Source organism: Corylus avellana, chromosome ca1 (assembly GCF_901000735.1).
Source record: "Corylus avellana chromosome ca1, CavTom2PMs-1.0".
In the NCBI taxonomy this organism is placed as follows: domain Eukaryota; kingdom Viridiplantae; phylum Streptophyta; class Magnoliopsida; order Fagales; family Betulaceae; genus Corylus; species Corylus avellana.
In genome coordinates this window covers 46260895-46279779 of record NC_081541.1, presented here as the reverse complement: position 1 = coordinate 46279779, position 18885 = coordinate 46260895, and the positions used below count along the sequence as shown (strand labels likewise).

The 18885-nt window shown below is 34.3% G+C and overlaps 3 protein-coding genes across 6 annotated transcripts; all 3 read right to left on the bottom strand.

Annotated features, from left to right (window-relative positions):
- Window positions 1–477: 477 nt before the first annotated feature.
- LOC132188110 (uncharacterized) lies at window positions 478–5374 on the bottom strand. The gene is made up of 3 exons (XM_059602517.1): window positions 5111–5374; window positions 3945–4297; window positions 478–2558 (listed from the first exon to the last, which is right to left on the bottom strand). Exons 1-3 carry the CDS (start codon window positions 5328–5330, stop codon window positions 645–647), a joined length of 2487 nt encoding a protein of 828 aa, XP_059458500.1. The 5' UTR covers window positions 5331–5374; the 3' UTR covers window positions 478–644.
- Window positions 5375–7541: 2167 nt separating this feature from the next.
- Window positions 7542–8084, bottom strand: LOC132167443 (photosystem II 5 kDa protein, chloroplastic-like). Its single transcript, XM_059578417.1, has one exon. It carries the CDS (start codon window positions 8012–8014, stop codon window positions 7691–7693), a length of 324 nt encoding a protein of 107 aa, XP_059434400.1. The 5' UTR covers window positions 8015–8084; the 3' UTR covers window positions 7542–7690.
- Window positions 8085–8855: 771 nt separating this feature from the next.
- LOC132167943 (uncharacterized) lies at window positions 8856–16945 on the bottom strand. Of its 4 annotated transcripts, none has more exons than XM_059578993.1 (13): window positions 16897–16945; window positions 15724–15946; window positions 15507–15633; window positions 15008–15135; window positions 14855–14924; window positions 14649–14751; window positions 13857–13974; window positions 13539–13620; window positions 11702–11763; window positions 9988–10060; window positions 9811–9891; window positions 9360–9440; window positions 8856–9266 (listed from the first exon to the last, which is right to left on the bottom strand). In XM_059578993.1, exons 2-13 carry the CDS (start codon window positions 15924–15926, stop codon window positions 9102–9104), a joined length of 1293 nt encoding a protein of 430 aa, XP_059434976.1. In that variant the 5' UTR covers window positions 15927–15946; window positions 16897–16945; the 3' UTR covers window positions 8856–9101. The 4 variants fall into 4 exon arrangements, with proteins under 4 accessions (XP_059434976.1, XP_059434978.1, XP_059434977.1 ...); XM_059578995.1 differs by having other exon boundaries at window positions 15724–15917; window positions 16897–16936; XM_059578994.1 differs by lacking the exon at window positions 16897–16945 and adding an exon at window positions 16717–16887.
- Between the last annotated feature and the right edge of the window lie 1940 nt (window positions 16946–18885).

Here is an 18885-nt window from a genome sequence, read left to right as displayed (position 1 = left end):
TCTTTATGTCACGTAACAATTAAAAAAAAACCTTAAAGAGAGTGACCAAACCGCCCCACATATTGTGGGGGTGATTTGCCCACCTGGGCCACCTCTAACTGAGGTGATTGAACCATTTCTCACGACTTAAGTATGGTTTAACCCTTTTTTTAATTTTTTTAATAATTTTTATAGGTAATTTTTTGTTTATTTTAAAGTCAAATGTTAAAAGAGAGTGTAATGTTCAGTGGTAGAGGGGGTCAAATATCAATTATTTTTTTGAAGTTGAGAGGTATAAGTGGCAAATGATTGAATTAGTGATAGTTTGGAAGAATATACCAAGGTCCAAGTGTATCTTTTTCCCTTTTTTTCTTTTTCTTCTTTTTTTTTTTTTTTTTTTTTTGCTTAAAATTTTCTAAGAGCAATCTGAGCTCTCAGCCGCCCCCATGGTCAAAATGTACTAGACATTCAAGTTACTTGGAAATCGTTAAAATGAGATGAAAAGGAAAGAAAGAAAAATAAAAACAAAAAAGGTATATACAACAAAATGATGATCAGCACACATCTACTGCCTAAAACCAAGTTTACATACAGAGAGAACTTTATCATATGACTTCTTTTTTTTTTTTTCTAATTGATAAGGAGAAAAAGGTTACAAGGGATTATCATATGAGACTTGATGCAAAGACTTCATGGCTGCGACATGTAAGAAAATCCTGATAGTCCAGCAGGCTTTCGCTCTCCTCAATCAAAGGCATGTCCATTAAATTACAGTAGTTCATATCCAATGAAAGATGGCTGTCAGCTGCCGCAGCTGATGGTTCGCCGTCATCCACCAATATTAAGTTGCATTGCTCGCCAATTGGGGAATCAGAATCATCATATGTATCCTTGATGCAAGGAGGTTCGACATTTGATTCCTGCACGTCACCCAAAAGGGCTTCCAGAGGAGCCCTAGTATTAGAATTTTCCTGAGATGCAAATTTCACATCCAGGACTGGAATCTCGAAATCAACTACAGATGAAGCACATGAAAATTCAAGAACTTTCTCCAGAATTTCAGACCCAGATTTTGTGGTTTCCGAAGCAGCAGTAAATTCAGAGTTTGCAAAAGCTTCTTCCTCGGTAGTATCAGAGACATTCTCGGTCTGATCCGAAGTATGAGTATTATTAGGAACTATGATATTGCTCGACTCATTGCTCACTTCTTCATTTACATTTTCATCCAATATCTGATTAGAATCTGTTCTGGTCATATCATGTTCAACTATAGTGTCAATGCCTGTGGCCCGACAATCACCTTCTCCTCCATCACAGTGCCGGCAATCTCCGTCAGCTCCCTCAGCTGTCTTCTCAGAGCGGTCATCATCGAGAGATCTCATTACATACCCTTCACCATCTAAAGTATTCGATGAAGTTGAATCTTCTGAACACTCTGTCCCGTCTGTTTTGTAGCAAGAAACCAAGTGATCTCTGGCTTTTTCACATTGAACACTAGGTGAGGCTCTTCTATCATCATTTTCATCATCCTCATTTGAAAATTCGGGGGCTTTAACAGATAGAGTTTGAGTATATTTTGGAGGCTGGACTGACGTTGAAGAAACAAATCCTGCAAGAGCAGATGCTAAAGCATCATCAATTGACAAAGCTTGCCTTGGTTTATCGTTTGAAGAATTTGTCACTGATTCCGATGCACAATTTTCTTCCACATCATCACCATTTGAAAACTCGGGGGCAGTAACTATGAGACTTGGGAGCAACTGAGTAGCATTTACTGAGTCAGAAGTATCATCAGGAGGGATGGATGTTACATCTGAATGAAAATCCTTCTTGTCTGATTCAAATGACCCACAATTGGGATGATCACTTCCACTGTTATAAAAAGAGTTCGAATCTGATCCATTGCAAGAAAATTCAGGAGCAACAATTCTCGAGCAAGATGGCAATTCAGAATTATGTGATTTCTTGGTCAGTAATTCAAGTTGCTGCTCTACCCTATGGAGTCTTGCGTCAATGCTGCTTATGGGCTTTAGCATGTTTTCTTCAAATCTCAAACAAAGCTCTTCTATTCTGCCTACTCGAGAAACAAGCTGGTCCATGCAGCTTTCAAGACGACTATATGAGGTATAATCAGGCTTGTTTTCTGAAACAGGCACTTGCGGAGGGTTCTGTACCTGAGCCGCATCTGGACTAGCACCATTCACTTCTTGCAACTTCACTTCTTGATGATCAGCAATGCTGGATTCTCCTTCCCGATGAATTCTAGTTGCAAAATTCATTGGATCCGTCGATCTCAAACCAAAGTCATGGAATTTCTGCTTTTCTCTTGTATCAGTATCATGTTTAGTTGTCTTAGATAACTGCAAAAGGGTAGGTACAAGCATGGTCATAAGAGAACTTCCAGTTGAGTTTTCCACCCGACCCTCTTGATCTTCAGAGTCAGCTGAATCAACAGGATCAGCAAACACATACACTTCTTCAACATAAACACAACCTTTACTCTGAAGTGAGAGCAGACGAAGTGTGAGAGACATGCAGGGACTTGCATCAGTAATCTCCGCTGTAGCCTCATAAAGCTCCTGAAATTTTTAGGTAAAACGAAAAAAATAATAATAATTACAACGGGATAAAAACTAAAAGCACAAAGAAAAAAGCTATAGGCCAAAAGGCAAACAAAAACAGGGCTCCAATAGTCACTATTCTGAGCATTCCATCTAGTGTTAGTATCCCCTTCTAGATTTGGAAAAATGAGCTCAAACAAATAAAGGGTGAATTACTTAAATCTCCCATAGATTTTGTCAAATATGCATACCTCTCTTGTACTTTTTGAAATTACACTTAAGTCCATGTTAAGAGATATATACCACCCATGGAAAATGAATACTGTTGGAGTTTTGCTTCATTTTGGGGTTAATCATTTTTAACTTAATGTCATTCATCCCCCTCTTATTTCTCCAACCTAAACATTTCCCTTCCTTTTGCCTACAAATCCTAAATTTCAAAATGCCAAACCACCATCACTGAATCCCAAATCCAACTAGGTTCCATCTGGCTAATCCAAGTCTCCAAACCCCAAACCACAATCACCAATACTAAACCCAGCCATATCCGATCTTCTAACTCCAACCAAGTAGAAAACAATCAACAAGCTTCAATTTTGGCAATGAGCATTGCATATTCTAGATGGGCTTGTGTTAGCATCAGAAGGTTTCGCCTTCAGCAAGCAGGTTTGCAGAGCCGACATGTTGGCTGCATGCAAGCCAAACCCGTATGTCAGAGCCTTGCCTGCAGCCTTAAACATGAAGATCTCATGAGCAATGGTGGTGCTGTGTCTGCTCAAACCAACATCACAGGTTAGAGATGATGGTGGGACTTTGGCTTAGTTAACAAAAACGGTGGCTTTCAACCATGGGTGATAGTGGGTATTGGTCAGTTGAGTTCCCCCTTTAAGAAAGAATTTGTGTTCAATTAGAGCTCATCAGAGCTGTGTTCCATGTCATGGTGAAGGAGGGCTCTGTGACATGCACCTTCCATTTGAGTTGGAACAAAAAAATATTATTTTTCTTTTAATATTAACAGGATGGACTTAAATGTATGTCTTCTGTAAAACTTGAAGTCTACTTTCCAATATAGAAGGTAAGAGTGTATATATTTTTGACAAAATCCGAGGAAGGTTGAAGTACTTTAGCCAAAAACAAAGTAACAAAAATAATGCCCTCATCAGTTTCCACTAAGATCATTTGCATTCTTAATCTACTTTGGTCCTGTCAATGGCTAGTACATAGATGAAGAAATTGTGTTTCCTATTTTTCTTTTCCCTTTGTCTTTCTTGGGAAGGGGACAGAAGCCTCTACACATGCAGCCAAGTAAAATGCATCAAAACATCCTGGCCACCATTCAAGAACATGAAACGAAGACAGAAAGAGCTTTGTTTTAAAAAAGTACATGGATAGTCATCATTGTACCTGTTTGCTTATCCCTGAATTGCTATCAGTCCTTGATGGCAAAGAGAAGTTTTTATTTTCAACCACAGGAGTATCAGGGACTTTCACTTCAACCCAGTCATCTTCACTGGAGGTCAAATTGCTACAATTCTTCACTTCTTCAGCAAGGCCTTCATTAGGCCCCCTCAGATTGGTAGAAACAGCTTCTTCAATGTCAGCTGTGAGCACTTCTTCATCTCTGGCAGCAATGCCACAGCGAACAGTACAGAGATACTCATTGCCACTCTGTAGACCAGAATCATAGTATATCTCATAGACTCGAGCAGTACTTCGAACATAGACCTGCCTGACCTCATGCTTTTGCGTAAAACCAACTGCAACGAAAGAAGTTCTTTATTATTTACAAGGATAATGCAAAAGGTTCCAAGCAATGTTTCCCTTCTACTTTCACTAAAACATGATAAAGAAATGATGTCTGCATATCAAGAGCTACTTAATAGAGATGGCTTTAATATACAAACATCATATCAGAAACCAATTCGGATATAATAGAAACACAAATAGAATCATTCTTATAGCATCGTAAAGTAGATAGTATTCTTTTTTTCTTCCTGATAAGTAAGGAACTTCATTAAAAGAAATTTCATTTACTTTTTTTTTTTTTTTTTAATTTATCAGAAAAAAGTGAAATTTCAATGAGAGAGATAAAGAGTAGTTCTATAGTAGCAACATATTACTTCAAATCTTTTCATCAGCTACCATGTGGAAAAGTAAATTCACAAATCCTATCCAACTTTCTTGTAAAACAGCCAAAACAGTTGATATTTCGTGAATTAATTTTACCGTAAAAAGCACTCCGATCTGCTGCAAAATGAAACCACGAAACCTAATTGACTTTCTCCGCAAAAAACTTAACCAAAAAGCACGACATAAAACTAAAAATTTTAATCTTCTCCTCCTTCATTTTCTCATGAACCAAACAGAGTTGCAAACACAAATTCCCAAATCCTCTCCAAATTTCTCACAAAACAACCAATACAGATCATAGTCCGTGAATTAATTCTCTCGGAAAAATCATTCCGAACTCCTACAAACTGGAACAACGAAACCTAACCGAATTTTCTCGGAAAAATGTTACTAATCGAAACAAACAGAGAAGCAAAGAACTGAAATTTTCTAGAACTCACTTTTAATCTCGCAAGGGCCGGAATCCGGTGAGGTCGGGCGCAGAGTAAGAGGGGAATTGGAGGTGGTGGTTGAATCGGCGGTGGCTTCGGCTTCGTTGTAGTCGATCGGGGAAAGATAGGACTCGAAAGAGATGGAATTTACGAGAGAGCCGCCGGAGACGGTCCAGTTCGTCGAAGAGCTCCATGAAGTTGTCCTTGGGGCGGTGGTCTCTGATTCCATGGTTCGTTTCTGCGTTTGAGAGTGGCTGTGACTGCCAGAGTGTAATGCCTTTCATTTGTTTGGGTTAACTCGTAATTTACAAAGGTTTTGTGGACAATTTCCGATACACAAAAATTAAAATTAATTGGAAAAAATTCACATAACTCCCTCAAACTACCACTCAATTGATAATGTCCCCTTCAAACTTTCAATTGTGACAATGTCTTCCCCAAACTACCAAAAATTGTCAATGTTTCTCCTAATGACGAAATTACCCTTAGTAAAATTAAAAACAAAAAAACTAAAACTTCTAGAAAAACCCTAAAACTAACCAAAAAAAAAAAAAAATCCAAACAATTTTTTTTTTTTAAATCAATTTTATAAGAAAAAAATTTCGATTTTTTTTTTATATAAAAATTGAAAATTTTCGTTTTTTTATTTTTAGTTTTGTTTTATAATTTTATTTAAATAAAAATATACGTTTAAAAAAAATAAAATTTTCGTTTAATAAAATGAAATTTTTTGTTTTTTAAAACTAAATTAACAAAATAGTTTTTTTTTTAAATAAAAATTTTTGTTTAAAAAATATTATTTTTAAATTAAAATTTTTCGTTTTTTAAAAAAATCATTTTTTTTTTTTGAATTTATAGGGATATTTTTGTCTTATTGAGAAATCTATATGGGCATTTTTGTCTTATTGCTAGTCTTGGGGGCCGCATTGACAATATTGTGGTAGTTCGGAGGGGACATTGTCACAATTGAAAGTTTGAAGGGGACATTGTCAATTGGGTAGTAGTTTGAAGGGGGTACGTGGACTTTACCCTAAAATTAATTTTTATTTTGTTTTTCCTTTTTGGCAGTACAATACGCAACGTACATGTATAAGTAGATGAGATAAACAAAGAACTACAACAAAATACATAAGTCAAAATAACAAGAAAATTAAAGAAACCAAATGCATGAAAAGACCAATAGAGAACTCTATCCTTTATAGGAACTAAAACAAGTTTTTTTCATAGAAGAGGGAATTCTCGTTGACAAAGGTAGTTAGCGAAAAAGCTGTCAGTAAAATTGGTTGTAATAATTATTAAGAATGTTATAGGTACAGTTGAAGTCACCTATATTTATCTTAATTTCTCACCGGCTTTAGTCCTAATTGCAATATTAATTTTTTTTTTTTTTTTAAGTACATCATGCATAAAAACTAGAGAAGAGACACGGGCATTTTGCCATTACAAATGGGAAAAAAGAGGAGAAATGGAAAAAGAGAATGTAGTCAAAAAAAAGTTTTTTATTGCAGCTCAATTTGCTACATGATGAGCATAGAAATTAGCACTTTGGTTGACATTTCAAGCTTTCTAACAAAAGGAAATCGGAATAGCAGAGAAGATCTCATAAATGTTTGAGGCGATTCTCCAATCTTGAATGATGTCCAAAAATGGGTTCACAAGAAGCGCTAATAATAGTAAAGCAACGCTCAATTGAATATTTACATATGGCTGCTTGTACCCATGTCAAAGTTAATTTGTAGCGTAACAAGTAAAGTGGTTTCTAAGGGAAACTATTTTCAATTGAAAATATTTTTGAAAAAACTGACTGATTTTCTATTGTTTGATTGAGACCTTGAAAATGATACTGAAAATATTTTCCCATATTTAGTTGATGTGAAAATATTTTTTCACTGCAATTAAAAATAACTAATAACCACTCAAAATTGTCAGATAGTCAAATATCATCGTCAACGACTAAAAAAATATTGAAGGGCGTAAGCCATTTTTTCCCTACAATGACAAATTTACCGTTGACCTAGAAATGATTTTCTAATAATTCAATATTTTTCGTTCGCTCCCAACATTAAAAAATATATATATGAAAAAATAATTAGATAACACTATAAACGTGATAACTGTCATATAGATTGTCACGTGAATTATCACATTTGGCAAGTTAACTTTTAGATTAAGATAAAGTTAGAGAAAAGCACCCCATAATCCAACTTGCATATTTTATTATTGGTGCCAATATACAAATAAACTCATCAGAAGCCATGAATCAGTGAACATTAGAGAAATCAGAGATGAAGCTAGCCAAGGAATATTTACCTAATCGGCTCATGAATCATGATCCTCTGGATTTTCTAACATAATTGTTTAGTAAAATTCTTAAAATTTTCATAATTTTTTAATCAAGTAATTTAAACCTTGTTTTTTCAGAGGACAAATTAAGATCATGAGATGGTAACATAGGTCACAAAATTTAACCATTAAGGCAATGGAAAAGAAAGTATTTCCCAATTTAATATTACAAGCTTGAATAAATTACACCATCACTTGTCTTAAAACCAAATAAATAGAAACTACAATAAAACCACAAAAACCCTTTCATTTGCGACAAATCTTAGCAGTTGGCATGGTGACACAAACTGGGGCATAGGTTTTTCTAGCTTCTGGGGACCCCGGTTTCGGCCCTTCTGCTACTGCCATCCCGGCAATGGAGCAAACAGCAGCGGCTGCCGCAGCAAACACCAAGTCCCTCCTTCCATTGTTGCTCTCCTTTTTAGTGTTACAACTAACCTTCACCTTTTCCCCTTCAGCTGCTCTTGCAGCATTCGTGACGACAATTCTCCGGCTGCTGGCTACCGGAGAGCGGTTGGAAAGGGTTGTGTTACTAAGGAATGAGGCAGCTGCCATGGTGATTGAAGCCATTTCTGAAATGTGACTGATGTTCTAAGCGTTTGTTATTTTGCCTTTATGGTTATGTTTGCTCAATGGATGAAGTCGTTAAATTAAGCATGAAGAAGGTAAGTAACAAGAAAGGAGGCCATTGGAGGGCCGTCCAATATGTTATCCTTAAAGAAATTCATTGATCAGTAACTTTGTGCCACGTTGCATGAGATATCCTGATGAGAATAAATTTGTTGCCTTCAGACTCTTATTCTTGTGTGCTAGAATTTGTGGACCCAATAGTCTTGGTGATCTTTGGACGTTTATTTAAGAATGTCAATTCTCTCTCAAAACGTTTAAATTTGGGTGAAAATATAATTACATCCGGCTAGCTATTTTAGCTCAAAAATTGTGAACCGTTACGGTACTCACAAAACGTTTTTTATTTTTATTTTTTTCTTGACAAGACATGCACATGACTTTTAAATATACGAACTTTGAAAAAAATAAAAAAAAAAACAAACAAAACATATAGAAGAAACAGTAAAAGCATATATAGCTAAAGTGTAGAGTGGGATATAAATGCTTTGAGAAAATGGGTATATGTAATTTTTAAGCTAAAATAGAGAGAAAAATTGCTGAGCCGCACGCGAATACTCTTAAAGAGACGGTCTCTCTCATGATCAAAGAAAAAAAGCCCAACGCCCAAGCCTCATGGCATACAAGATTGTACATGTCGCATTTGATTATTTATGTTCATATTTTTGGTCATTGTACCGTATTGTAATAAGAGCCCAAAGCCATTTCTTCTAATCTAATTTGAAAAAAAACGTATTCCAACTTAATCTATTAAACTGACATGTGTCCAAAATAGACGCAAGAATTACATGCTCTATTAAAATGCATGTGCAACACATGTTAGTCTAAAAAACTGGGTCGAAAGAATTTCATCCGATCCATGAAAGAAAATTTTATCCTTTCGGAAATAAATATTCAAATGTAAGTCATTCAAAAATGCTGATCGATAACAGAATTTTGATACATAATGTTACACGAGACCAATCAGCTCGTGTTCCAAAAAAATTGCTCACAATTTGAGGCAGCAATGAATTCCAATTAGGTATACAAATTAAGCATAGAGTACCTCCTGCTCTGTCGTTTCATATGGAGGGGGCAGCAAACTGTGTACATTTGCAAAAAGATCATCACGACCAGATGGTGGCTCCCTGACAGGTGAATCCATTACGGAGTCGGGAATTGCCCCTAGGGTTTCCTCAAAAAATGATTTAATTGTCTACAAGGTGTTCAAATTTGTGTGAGAAACTTTAAGATGAAGGACTTGGTCAACTAAGCAATGAAACAAATGGGTTTATAATAACAGACATACCGTGCAATGTTGAAAAGCGGCGTCGGCTTTGCGCTTCCACAGACCATTCCCAGGCTCCGTGTAGAAAAGATGAAGTAAAGGCTGCATACACAGAAGAATGCTCATGTAAAAGTTGAATAATATAGGAAGAAGAAAACTTGTATTGTTCTTGATAAAGAAAAACTAATGCAAATTATTATAGTAATATAGCTAATGCAAATTACAGCAATAATGAAAATTGAATCTGAGAATAATGACAATAAAACCAAGAATAAAATCTGATCGGGAATTAAGTATGTTTTCTAATAGTTCATATACCATGTAAATAGTTCGGTTTTATTGTTCAATCATCCATGTCCAGAAAAGCAAGGCTATAAAGTAAAACTTACCAGATAATAACATATTTTAGTGAAGAAACTGAAGAATATTCAAAGCAATAATCAAAAAGTGATAAGCAGTTAAATATCCCTACCTTCACCACATCCCGAATTCCTGGTTTTTGTCCATATTTTCGCAAAACAGAATCCCCATATACTTGATACTTCTCTAGAACCTAAAATGACAAAGAAATAATGGACTGTAAGTGAAGTAAATTGATGAAATAAAATTTGGAGATGTATCCATTAGAGAGCCAAGCCTGCTAATGAACCTGACGACGTGTAAGACCACTCTTTGGTGCACCATAAATTGTAGAATCAACATGTCCCAAAGTATGCCAAGGGCTGTAGAAAAAAAATGGTAAAGTAGTGTTTCGTCAACCTATTGAGTATCAAGAGAAGTATTATACAAACATCTCAACGAAGATGTGAAAAGAAAGTCTCACAGAAAGAAAACAATGTTATAAAGCTCAGCATATACCGTTCATGTGAGAACCTATTCTTACCTACATAAGAAACTGTTAATACTATGAACTTCATCTGAAAATACATGGCATAATATGTTTCCCATGAAAAATGATGTGTATCATGGATTCACATCTAGACAATTTCCTGGTACATGCTATGAAAATATATGATACACAATACTCATGATGCAAACAAAACAAGACAGTAGTCCATAGTATTTACAGTTTCTTATGTAAATATCTAGTAGTGATACATATTGGCATGTTAGAGAGTGGCTTTCCACATCAACAGTACATGGTGATCTTTACATCAATTTTTTTTTTTTTAACATCTCTCTCTTTTCCTTAAACCCCCCCAAATTAAAAAAAAAAAAAAAAAAAATCTATTATTCATAATCTACTTTAAGACTGAACAAAGCATTGGAAAGCACCATTTTCTTCTTCTTTTTTCCAAGATATAGACGTATTACTCATGCTACATTCTGCAGCCTCGTCCCCGGTCTCAAACACACATTAGTCACAGGAACTTCCAAATATATTAAAGAATTGAGCCAACATGGCTATCTCAAGATTCTGAAGATCATTTCAGCCTCATTGCACTACCACTGCAGAATTTTCTGTCTAATCTCACTATTTTGTAGTATTTTATTTTCCTTCCTCATTTACCATTTTCTGCAAGGCTGGCCTGTGCTAAGTAGAAAATGACAGACTTTCTTCCTGAAGAACAATGGTTTTGGGCATTCTCTTGCAAATTAAACTAGGGTGTTTTGGCACTAAACTGATGAAGGCTACGTAATTCACCCAATTTTTCCTTCTAACAAGGCCTGATTAAGAAATTTGAGTAAGGGATTCACTTTGGTGCCTGACTATTTGTTGGAGGGACTTGTTCTTGCTAAGTATATAAAGGTGGTAATAGCTTGGATAGCCATAAGGTGACTTAGCCTTTGTAGGGAATCCAAAGAGTACTGATGGCTCACCCACCCGATTGACACTCCTGCCAGTGTTTTAAATTGTTGCTGCAATCTCACCCCTTCTGCCTTCTTCTATAGAATCAAGCAAAAGGGTGCCAACATACTCAAGGTTATTGCATCTGAGTCTGTTTTCAAAGAAAATGGGAGAATTATGCATGATCAACTGGATTTCAATGTTGGACATCTTTTAGGGGAATAACAATGTTAGACAACTATCTTTGTTGAGCACTTCATAGTAAGCGACTTTTTAAAGTAAAAATAGCATTGAGGAGCTTCTGCAAGGTTTCCTCAACTCCTTTTTCTTCCTTCCCCACCCCCTATACAAAAATAACAATTTGTATGTATGTTTTGTGTGTGTGCATTTTATAGTCTATGTTTGTGACACTATTTACAGCCTGATTTCAAAATTGAATTAGAATTGCCATGTTTGCAGTTACTCCATAAAGTTTCCACATAAAGCACAAATCTAATGAACAAAACTAGCTTTTAAAATTTTCCAATAATGACTAAACCAAAATCAAATTTTCAAGATTGTGTATAACACATACTTATGGTATGCAGCGCGTCCAACCATTACACCATGAGCTCCTGACCTTAGAGCTGCATTGACCTATAATTTAAATGCCCACGAAAAAAAAGAGGGTAAAAATGGAAGCATCAGAACTCTTAGTACCAATTTACAAGACAGAATATTCAATTAAAGAAAAATAAAAAAACTAGAACCAAAGGTAAATGCAACAATCCATTTTTAAATAAGCACAATTTATTCAAGCAAGCATTCAAGCATTCTTAAGCATTAAAGTAAACTTCATAAAGAATGTTATATCATCAATCATACTAAAACTCATTAAGCTTAAAAAAAATTAGCATAACCTTTCCCTCGATATTAAACAAGGAAATGATAAAACAATAGAAAACACAATAAAGAAGAAAAAAGAAATTGTACAATCATTGGGGCAGCAGACTATTTAATCCAACAAAAATTCTTTAACTCTTGAAATCAAGGGAACTTTAATAGATAATAACAGTTTCAGTTGCTATTTGCATATAGAATTAAATAAAAGAAATTAAATGGTCCAGTGTTCCAGCAAAAGCTTCCGGATTCAAAAAACCTAGTGCTCAACATTCTCCGTGAAACAAAGATGATGGAAGCCAGCACACATCCAATACCTCTTATGTTCCAACAGCAAAGAGAAAATTTAATCATCTATTTACAAAGAATGGACAATAAGTGAAGGAATAACTTATTGTCAAGGAAGTCAAACGTTCAATGGAAAAAAATGATGTAACATGGTAGCCTAAAAAGGAAAGTCAAAAATTATCAAGATAGCCAACTGACCATAATGGAACAAACTCACGTCTTATTAGTATATAGTAGGCTATTGATTTGAATGAGACCCATCATAGAGATTCAGAATTCTAACATGAAAGGTAACATAAAAGTTATTCATTAGGGTTCCAACTTACAAATAAACAATGTAAAGGCCCAAAATATAGATGTGAACTGAAGAAACAAACTTACGTCTAGAATGTTGAAATACTTTTTGTGTAATCTATATATGGAGTTACAAAGCCGGGAAAGTTTGGAGATACCTAGGTGATGATAACTTCGCTTGACTTTTTATTGAGGTTGGAAGGCCCCATCTGAAATCAATTAAGTTTTACTTAACCGGTCTATGCAAAACTGCTTCCTGAATATTTTATATTGATCTTTAGCTCATCCTGTTTCTCCCAAACACCTAGGGAGGAACTGGAAAATCCCTGCTCCCCCAATCCCCCTCCAACCAAACAAAAAGCAAAGAGAACGCTCTATCCCCTAGACACCCCAAATCAACAAAAAGATGAAAAAATTGCTCTTACCTATCCAAGAAGACATAAGGGAAAACAGAGGAAATAATGTCTGAATTGCACTATGCTAGGTGGAGAAAATGAACTTTATACATGTAAGTTATGTTGAAATAAATTCATGCAGAAACATGCAAGGAAATCCAAGGGACAACTCCAACGCAAGGACCTCCGTTTTCATTAAAAGCATAGGCAATGCAATAGAACCTTGAGGGAGGAGTTTAGCAGTGTCATAGAAGCATAGACTGTTTTCCCCCTTTTAGGTCATGTAAAGGGGTCAATCCAAGATCATATTGTTCCTCTACAAAGACAAAGAACACTCTTTACAGCTGAGTGTCATTGCCTTCCTTAGTCATTCCAACTTTTCATGATCTCATGGCACACTGAATTTTTTATACAGAACTTATGTACATATATACCTGAATACATTGCACTGTATGTAATTATGCATTTGTTTACATGCGCAATTCATAATTAACATTTTTGACATCCACGAATAAATTAACAGAACAAAAACCAGTTAGTTTGACAATGGCTCACCTCGTCAACGCAATTTATGCCCCCATTGATTGTCAATCTTAAATCTGGAAAGTCACGCAAGAGACCATAAAAGTACTCATATCTGCAAAATAAAATGAAATTTTGTGAAGTTAACAAATGAATAAATACTAGCATATATCTGTCTTACATATCATGAATATCAACATATGATCTCTGACGTATAGATGTCTAGAGTAAATAATCTAAAAAAAACTAGAATATTTAATCTAAAAGCACAAAAGAAAAACACTTTCATTTGCAACTCTTAGTTGAGGTGTAATTAGTCCTACTACAAGAGTAAAATATTTAAGTACATACTTTAAAGGAGGAATACTTCGATTTTCAGCTGGGCTAATGCCATTAAGCAGTGCTTTCCTCGAGTGTATTATGAAATGCCTAGTTGGTGATAGAGAAGAAACCTTGTAAATAAAATCACCTGAAAGGGAAAAAGAACAGCAACAACCAAAATATTAGGATGCAACCCCAGCAACATTGACACATAAGCTATGGAGAAAAAAGCGGCAAGTAACCTAATCATAGGTACAGTATCAAGTAAACAATGATGATGCAACTTAGCTAGATTAATTGAGACTTGGCTTAATGGCAACTCTTGGAGAGGAATCATGTAACATGTCAAAACACTTACATGGCTATCAAGAATAGAAAGAGCATAAGATTCTTCAGAAACTGAAGCCACAATAAAGCTTAATATCTATATAAGTTACTCTTACAAAAGAAAATCAATAATCAAAAGGAGCAATATGATATAAGATTCCACATAATCAAAAGCCCGTTAATCTGCAATACATTAAAGCACCAATACTACAATAATCACAAGATTCTGATGTAATAACCCCATGCTACAATATGAGATAAGATTCCATATCACTGAAAGCCTGTATATCTGCATGACATTCAGATACACCCTTTGAGCATGCAATGGTTGCAGAGGAATTTAGGATGAAAGCAGAAATTTTGTCCCAGTTTCTTATTCACAAGCTGTTCCTTCTAATTTTCTAAATGACTATAAGAAAAACAAAAGATCCAACCAAAATTTTAAACTTGTTGGCTTTATCTTGAACAGAAAAGATGTTCGTAAGAGGACCTTACAGAGCTCATTGTATGAATCATGATCATCAACACCAATTCGACATTTAACACTGACAGGAACATCTGTATTGGCAGCAATTACTGACATGGCCTCACCAACAAACTATCCTTGCAAAAACCAAATGTCTATATCAGAGCAAATTAACAAAGAAAATTACAATTGAGATTGGCTGCACTAAACAAACTACTCAGCATAGTTATCAAACCTTTGGATCAAGCATAAGACGAACACCAAAGCATCCATGTCCAGCTACTTTTGGGCTAGGACATCCGCAACTGGTAAATACTAAAGGATTTAAGTTAAGTGATCAAAAAAAGAGGGGGAGGAACTTAAGATTAAGGCACAATAAAGTACAAACTTGAAATTGATTTCATCATAGTTGTACGCATTAGCAAGTTTGGTTGCTTTTGCCAGGTTTTCCAAATTATTGCCACCAATTTGAAGCACTATAGGATGTTGTTCTGGAGAAAACGCCAAGAATCTGTCCTGAGCAATAGAAATAAAAATACAAAGAATCAAGGGTATTCAGTTAGCAACACATCAAATGACCCGATATTTGGGAAAATGAGTGTAATAAGTTGAATATAAATTGTTCTCAAAACCCAAACAATTAGTTGTATTAAAAATTTTCCTACTTAAACATGCACCCAAAGGCCCATCACAACTAACCTTTTCTTTTTTATCCAATATACAAATATAACACCAAACTCTTAAGATGCAAACAAATCATGTTTTTACAAATTTCAAAATGCTTCACCCTACAAAGTCACTTTCCTTTCAAGTTCTAAAATCTTTAATTGTTCATAATATTGGATGTATCCAAATTCATTAAAAAGGCAAGTCTTTTACTAACTTACCAGATTATCCTTCTGATAAACAATTGTTTCAGCTGCAAGCATCTCTGTATAGAGCCATGCATGTTTTGATATGAGCCGAGCAAGAGTCCTGTAATGATTATCTGTCCAGTCCATCATTGGAGCAACACTGGAGACAAGCACCAAAATCAAACTAAGTTTAAAGAATCTATATACTTAATAGTATTCAGATATGGAATTGAAATAAATGAACATCCACCTAAACCAAGGAGGAAGATACTGCTCGGCAACCATCACGGCATTTGCAAGTACTTGATCTTTTTGAGTATGGACAGACACGCTACTTGACTTGGTCCAATTCCTGTTAAATATATCAAACGGCAATCTCGTATAGTTTTTAAGGATATTTGGATAAATAGGAGTAAATGGAGCTGTCAGAGAATATCCTGCAAACTTCATCATCCCTCTAATCAAACCATTGCCTGATCCATTAGGAACCCATCCATCAAATAAAACTATAAACACATGAAAAAAGAAGAAGATATATTTTTTGTTTTTGCGAGAGAGAAAAATTATTGACTGCATGCATATAAACTCCTAGAAGATGACATACAGTAAAGGAAACCCAAGTTGCATAGATACTACCAGAGCCGCAACAACAAGAATTTCATGTTTCCCTTTGAAAGAAGATTCAATCTTTATATAAGTCAATAAAAGAGCAATACCGCATGGATTGCAGTTTTGTAATTACAAAGCTTTTAAACGCAACCAGCTTAATATTGCTATATTCTAGAGAGGAATTCTTCAACGAAAACCAAAAAGGTGTCAACAATCTAAATGGTATCTTTGCTTTGTGTAAATTGAGCAAGTCATATCCTAAGCAGGGTTAAATTGAGCTTTGTGTAGCGTACTCGATCGACTTCAAAAACTTCAGAGCGACAAAGAATCATTAAGGAAAAAAAAAAAAAAAAAAAAGGGGACCACTGAAAATTCTTCTTAATGCTACTTCTAGACCCAATTATCAAAGGCCAAAGCACAAAATTTCTAGACCATTAAATAACAGGGAATAACTTCAATGCAATAAAAGCAAGTACCACAAAAAACAAAAAAACAAAAACAAAAACAACGAAAGAAAAATAAGCACAATTCTTTTTTTTTTTATAAGTGATTCAATCTCATTACAGAGCACATAGGGGCGCAACCCTAGAGAACAATAAGCACCAAATTAACATGAAATGCAACTGAAGCATACCTATTGAAGATTAAATTCAGAAGATAAGCAAATAAACAAACCGGCTGAGAGAATGAAACCAAAGCGGCATTTTCTCGAACAAGTGGTGAGCATGGGATTGTTATACGTGCATACACACTTTATAGATAAATATATACAATATATCAGTGTATGCGTGTGCATATAGGGATTAGGGTTTACATGAGAGTTGTTGTGGAACTTCAGGGGCCTCGCCGGAGAGAGTTCTACCGTGTGGTTTTTCTTTTTTATATATGCTTTATCCACGGCAAATATTAATTTTATCATCTATGGTCGACCATACGAGGTCGTTTTGGTTCCAAATGGGCAAATATTGACTAAAGTAATTTCATGTTTTAGCCATTTTTTAATTAGATAATTTAAATTTTATTACTTTTAACAAATAATTTAGGGTAAAGTCCAATTAATCCCCTCAAACTATCACCCCAATGACAATCTACCTCTCAAACTATCAATTGCGACAATTTACTTCTCAAACTACCAAAACAATTTCAATGTACCCCCCCTAATGCTAGCAAAATGACGAAATTACCCTTATAAAAATTTCAATAAGACAAAAATATCCTTAAATTTTTGAAAAAAAATTAAATTTTAGTATTTTTGTTTTTATTTTAGTAAGGGTAATTTCGTCATTTTGTTAAAATTAGGGGTACATTGTCATTGTCTTGGTAATTTATATAGTAAATTGTCGCAATTGATAGTTTGAGGGGTAGATTGTCATTAGGATGGTAGTTTGACGGAGCTAAGTGGACTTTACATAATAATATATCATTAAGCAAAATATATCATTAAGCAAATCTTTAGATGCAATTAATTAAGCAAAATATATCATTTTTTTTTATAAATAATACGTAATAATATGATAAAAGTGAGCTATTTTTAGTTAAAAATAATGATTAATATTTTAAAACTTAACCATAGAAGTATCTAAAGATTTGATCTATGGAATGTGAAACTATTTATTTTATATTTTGTGTTAAGTAATTGATTAAAAATAAATAAATTTAAACAAGAAAGATGATTAGGGAATTGCAAAGACTATGCTCATAGAAATTAGTTTACGTATAGAATAGAAATAGCAATCTATTATACTAGTGCTATTTCATTCTAATTTTCTTTTCTTTTCTTTTTTCAGATCTTGTGTACATTTAACAAATTCTCAAAATAGGAAGAAAATACCCTCTGCACTTTATTGATCAAGGTAGCACCAAAATATATGTAGATTTGAAGTTATATAATTGTTTAGCTAAAAGAAGAAAAAAAAAAGTTAAGAATTCTATAAATCCTTAAGTAGAAAAAGGATAAGAGAGTACTATTCTTTATCTACCATCTCATATTGAAAAACATTAATAGCCTTTGGAAAAAAAAGAAGTCAAAGTTTAAAATTCATACCATGATCAATAATACCCTTTTGCTATTTAAAATGTGTTTTACAAGAGAAGTGTTACATATCTCAAATTTTATTCTCAAAAGCTAGTTCCTAAATGATGTGTCACCATCTCATGAGATTTATTATTTTGAAAAATGTGTCATCAACTCATGGGATGGTAACACATCATTTGATAATCAATTTTTGAGAAGAAATTTTGGATATGTAGCATTTCTCGTTTTACAAATGATTGATAAAAGCTAGTTGCATGGGCAAAACTAGGATTTGTAGTATGGAGGGCGATTTTTTTTATTTTTGGTTGGAGAGATGGACCGACTTATATAAATACAAAAGCATACATATAATCTTTTTATATGTGTTTGCGGGTGTTTACATAAAATAAAGCATAGAAATTTTATGTTTAATCTCATGTCATCGCAAATACACAATTGTATAAACAATTAACAAATTAATAGCTTAGAAAAAAAAAAAAATCACAAGCAAAATAGACTAAACACAATCTATAGCGTCCAAGAAAAGGGTATCTCTGAGTGTGAACTTTTTTTCCTAACGAATTTGCAATTATAAATTATTAAACCATTTAACTTGTGATATTAAAACAAATATGGTAAACCTAAATGACTCAAAATAACAACTCAAAAAACTGATTGTTGGTTAGAAGCCACTCAAAGAACTAAAACCATTTAACTTTTTTTTTCACATATTCAATGAGAGTCCCAAACCAAATTAAGTTTTTGATTAGAAGTGAACTAGAATATAGA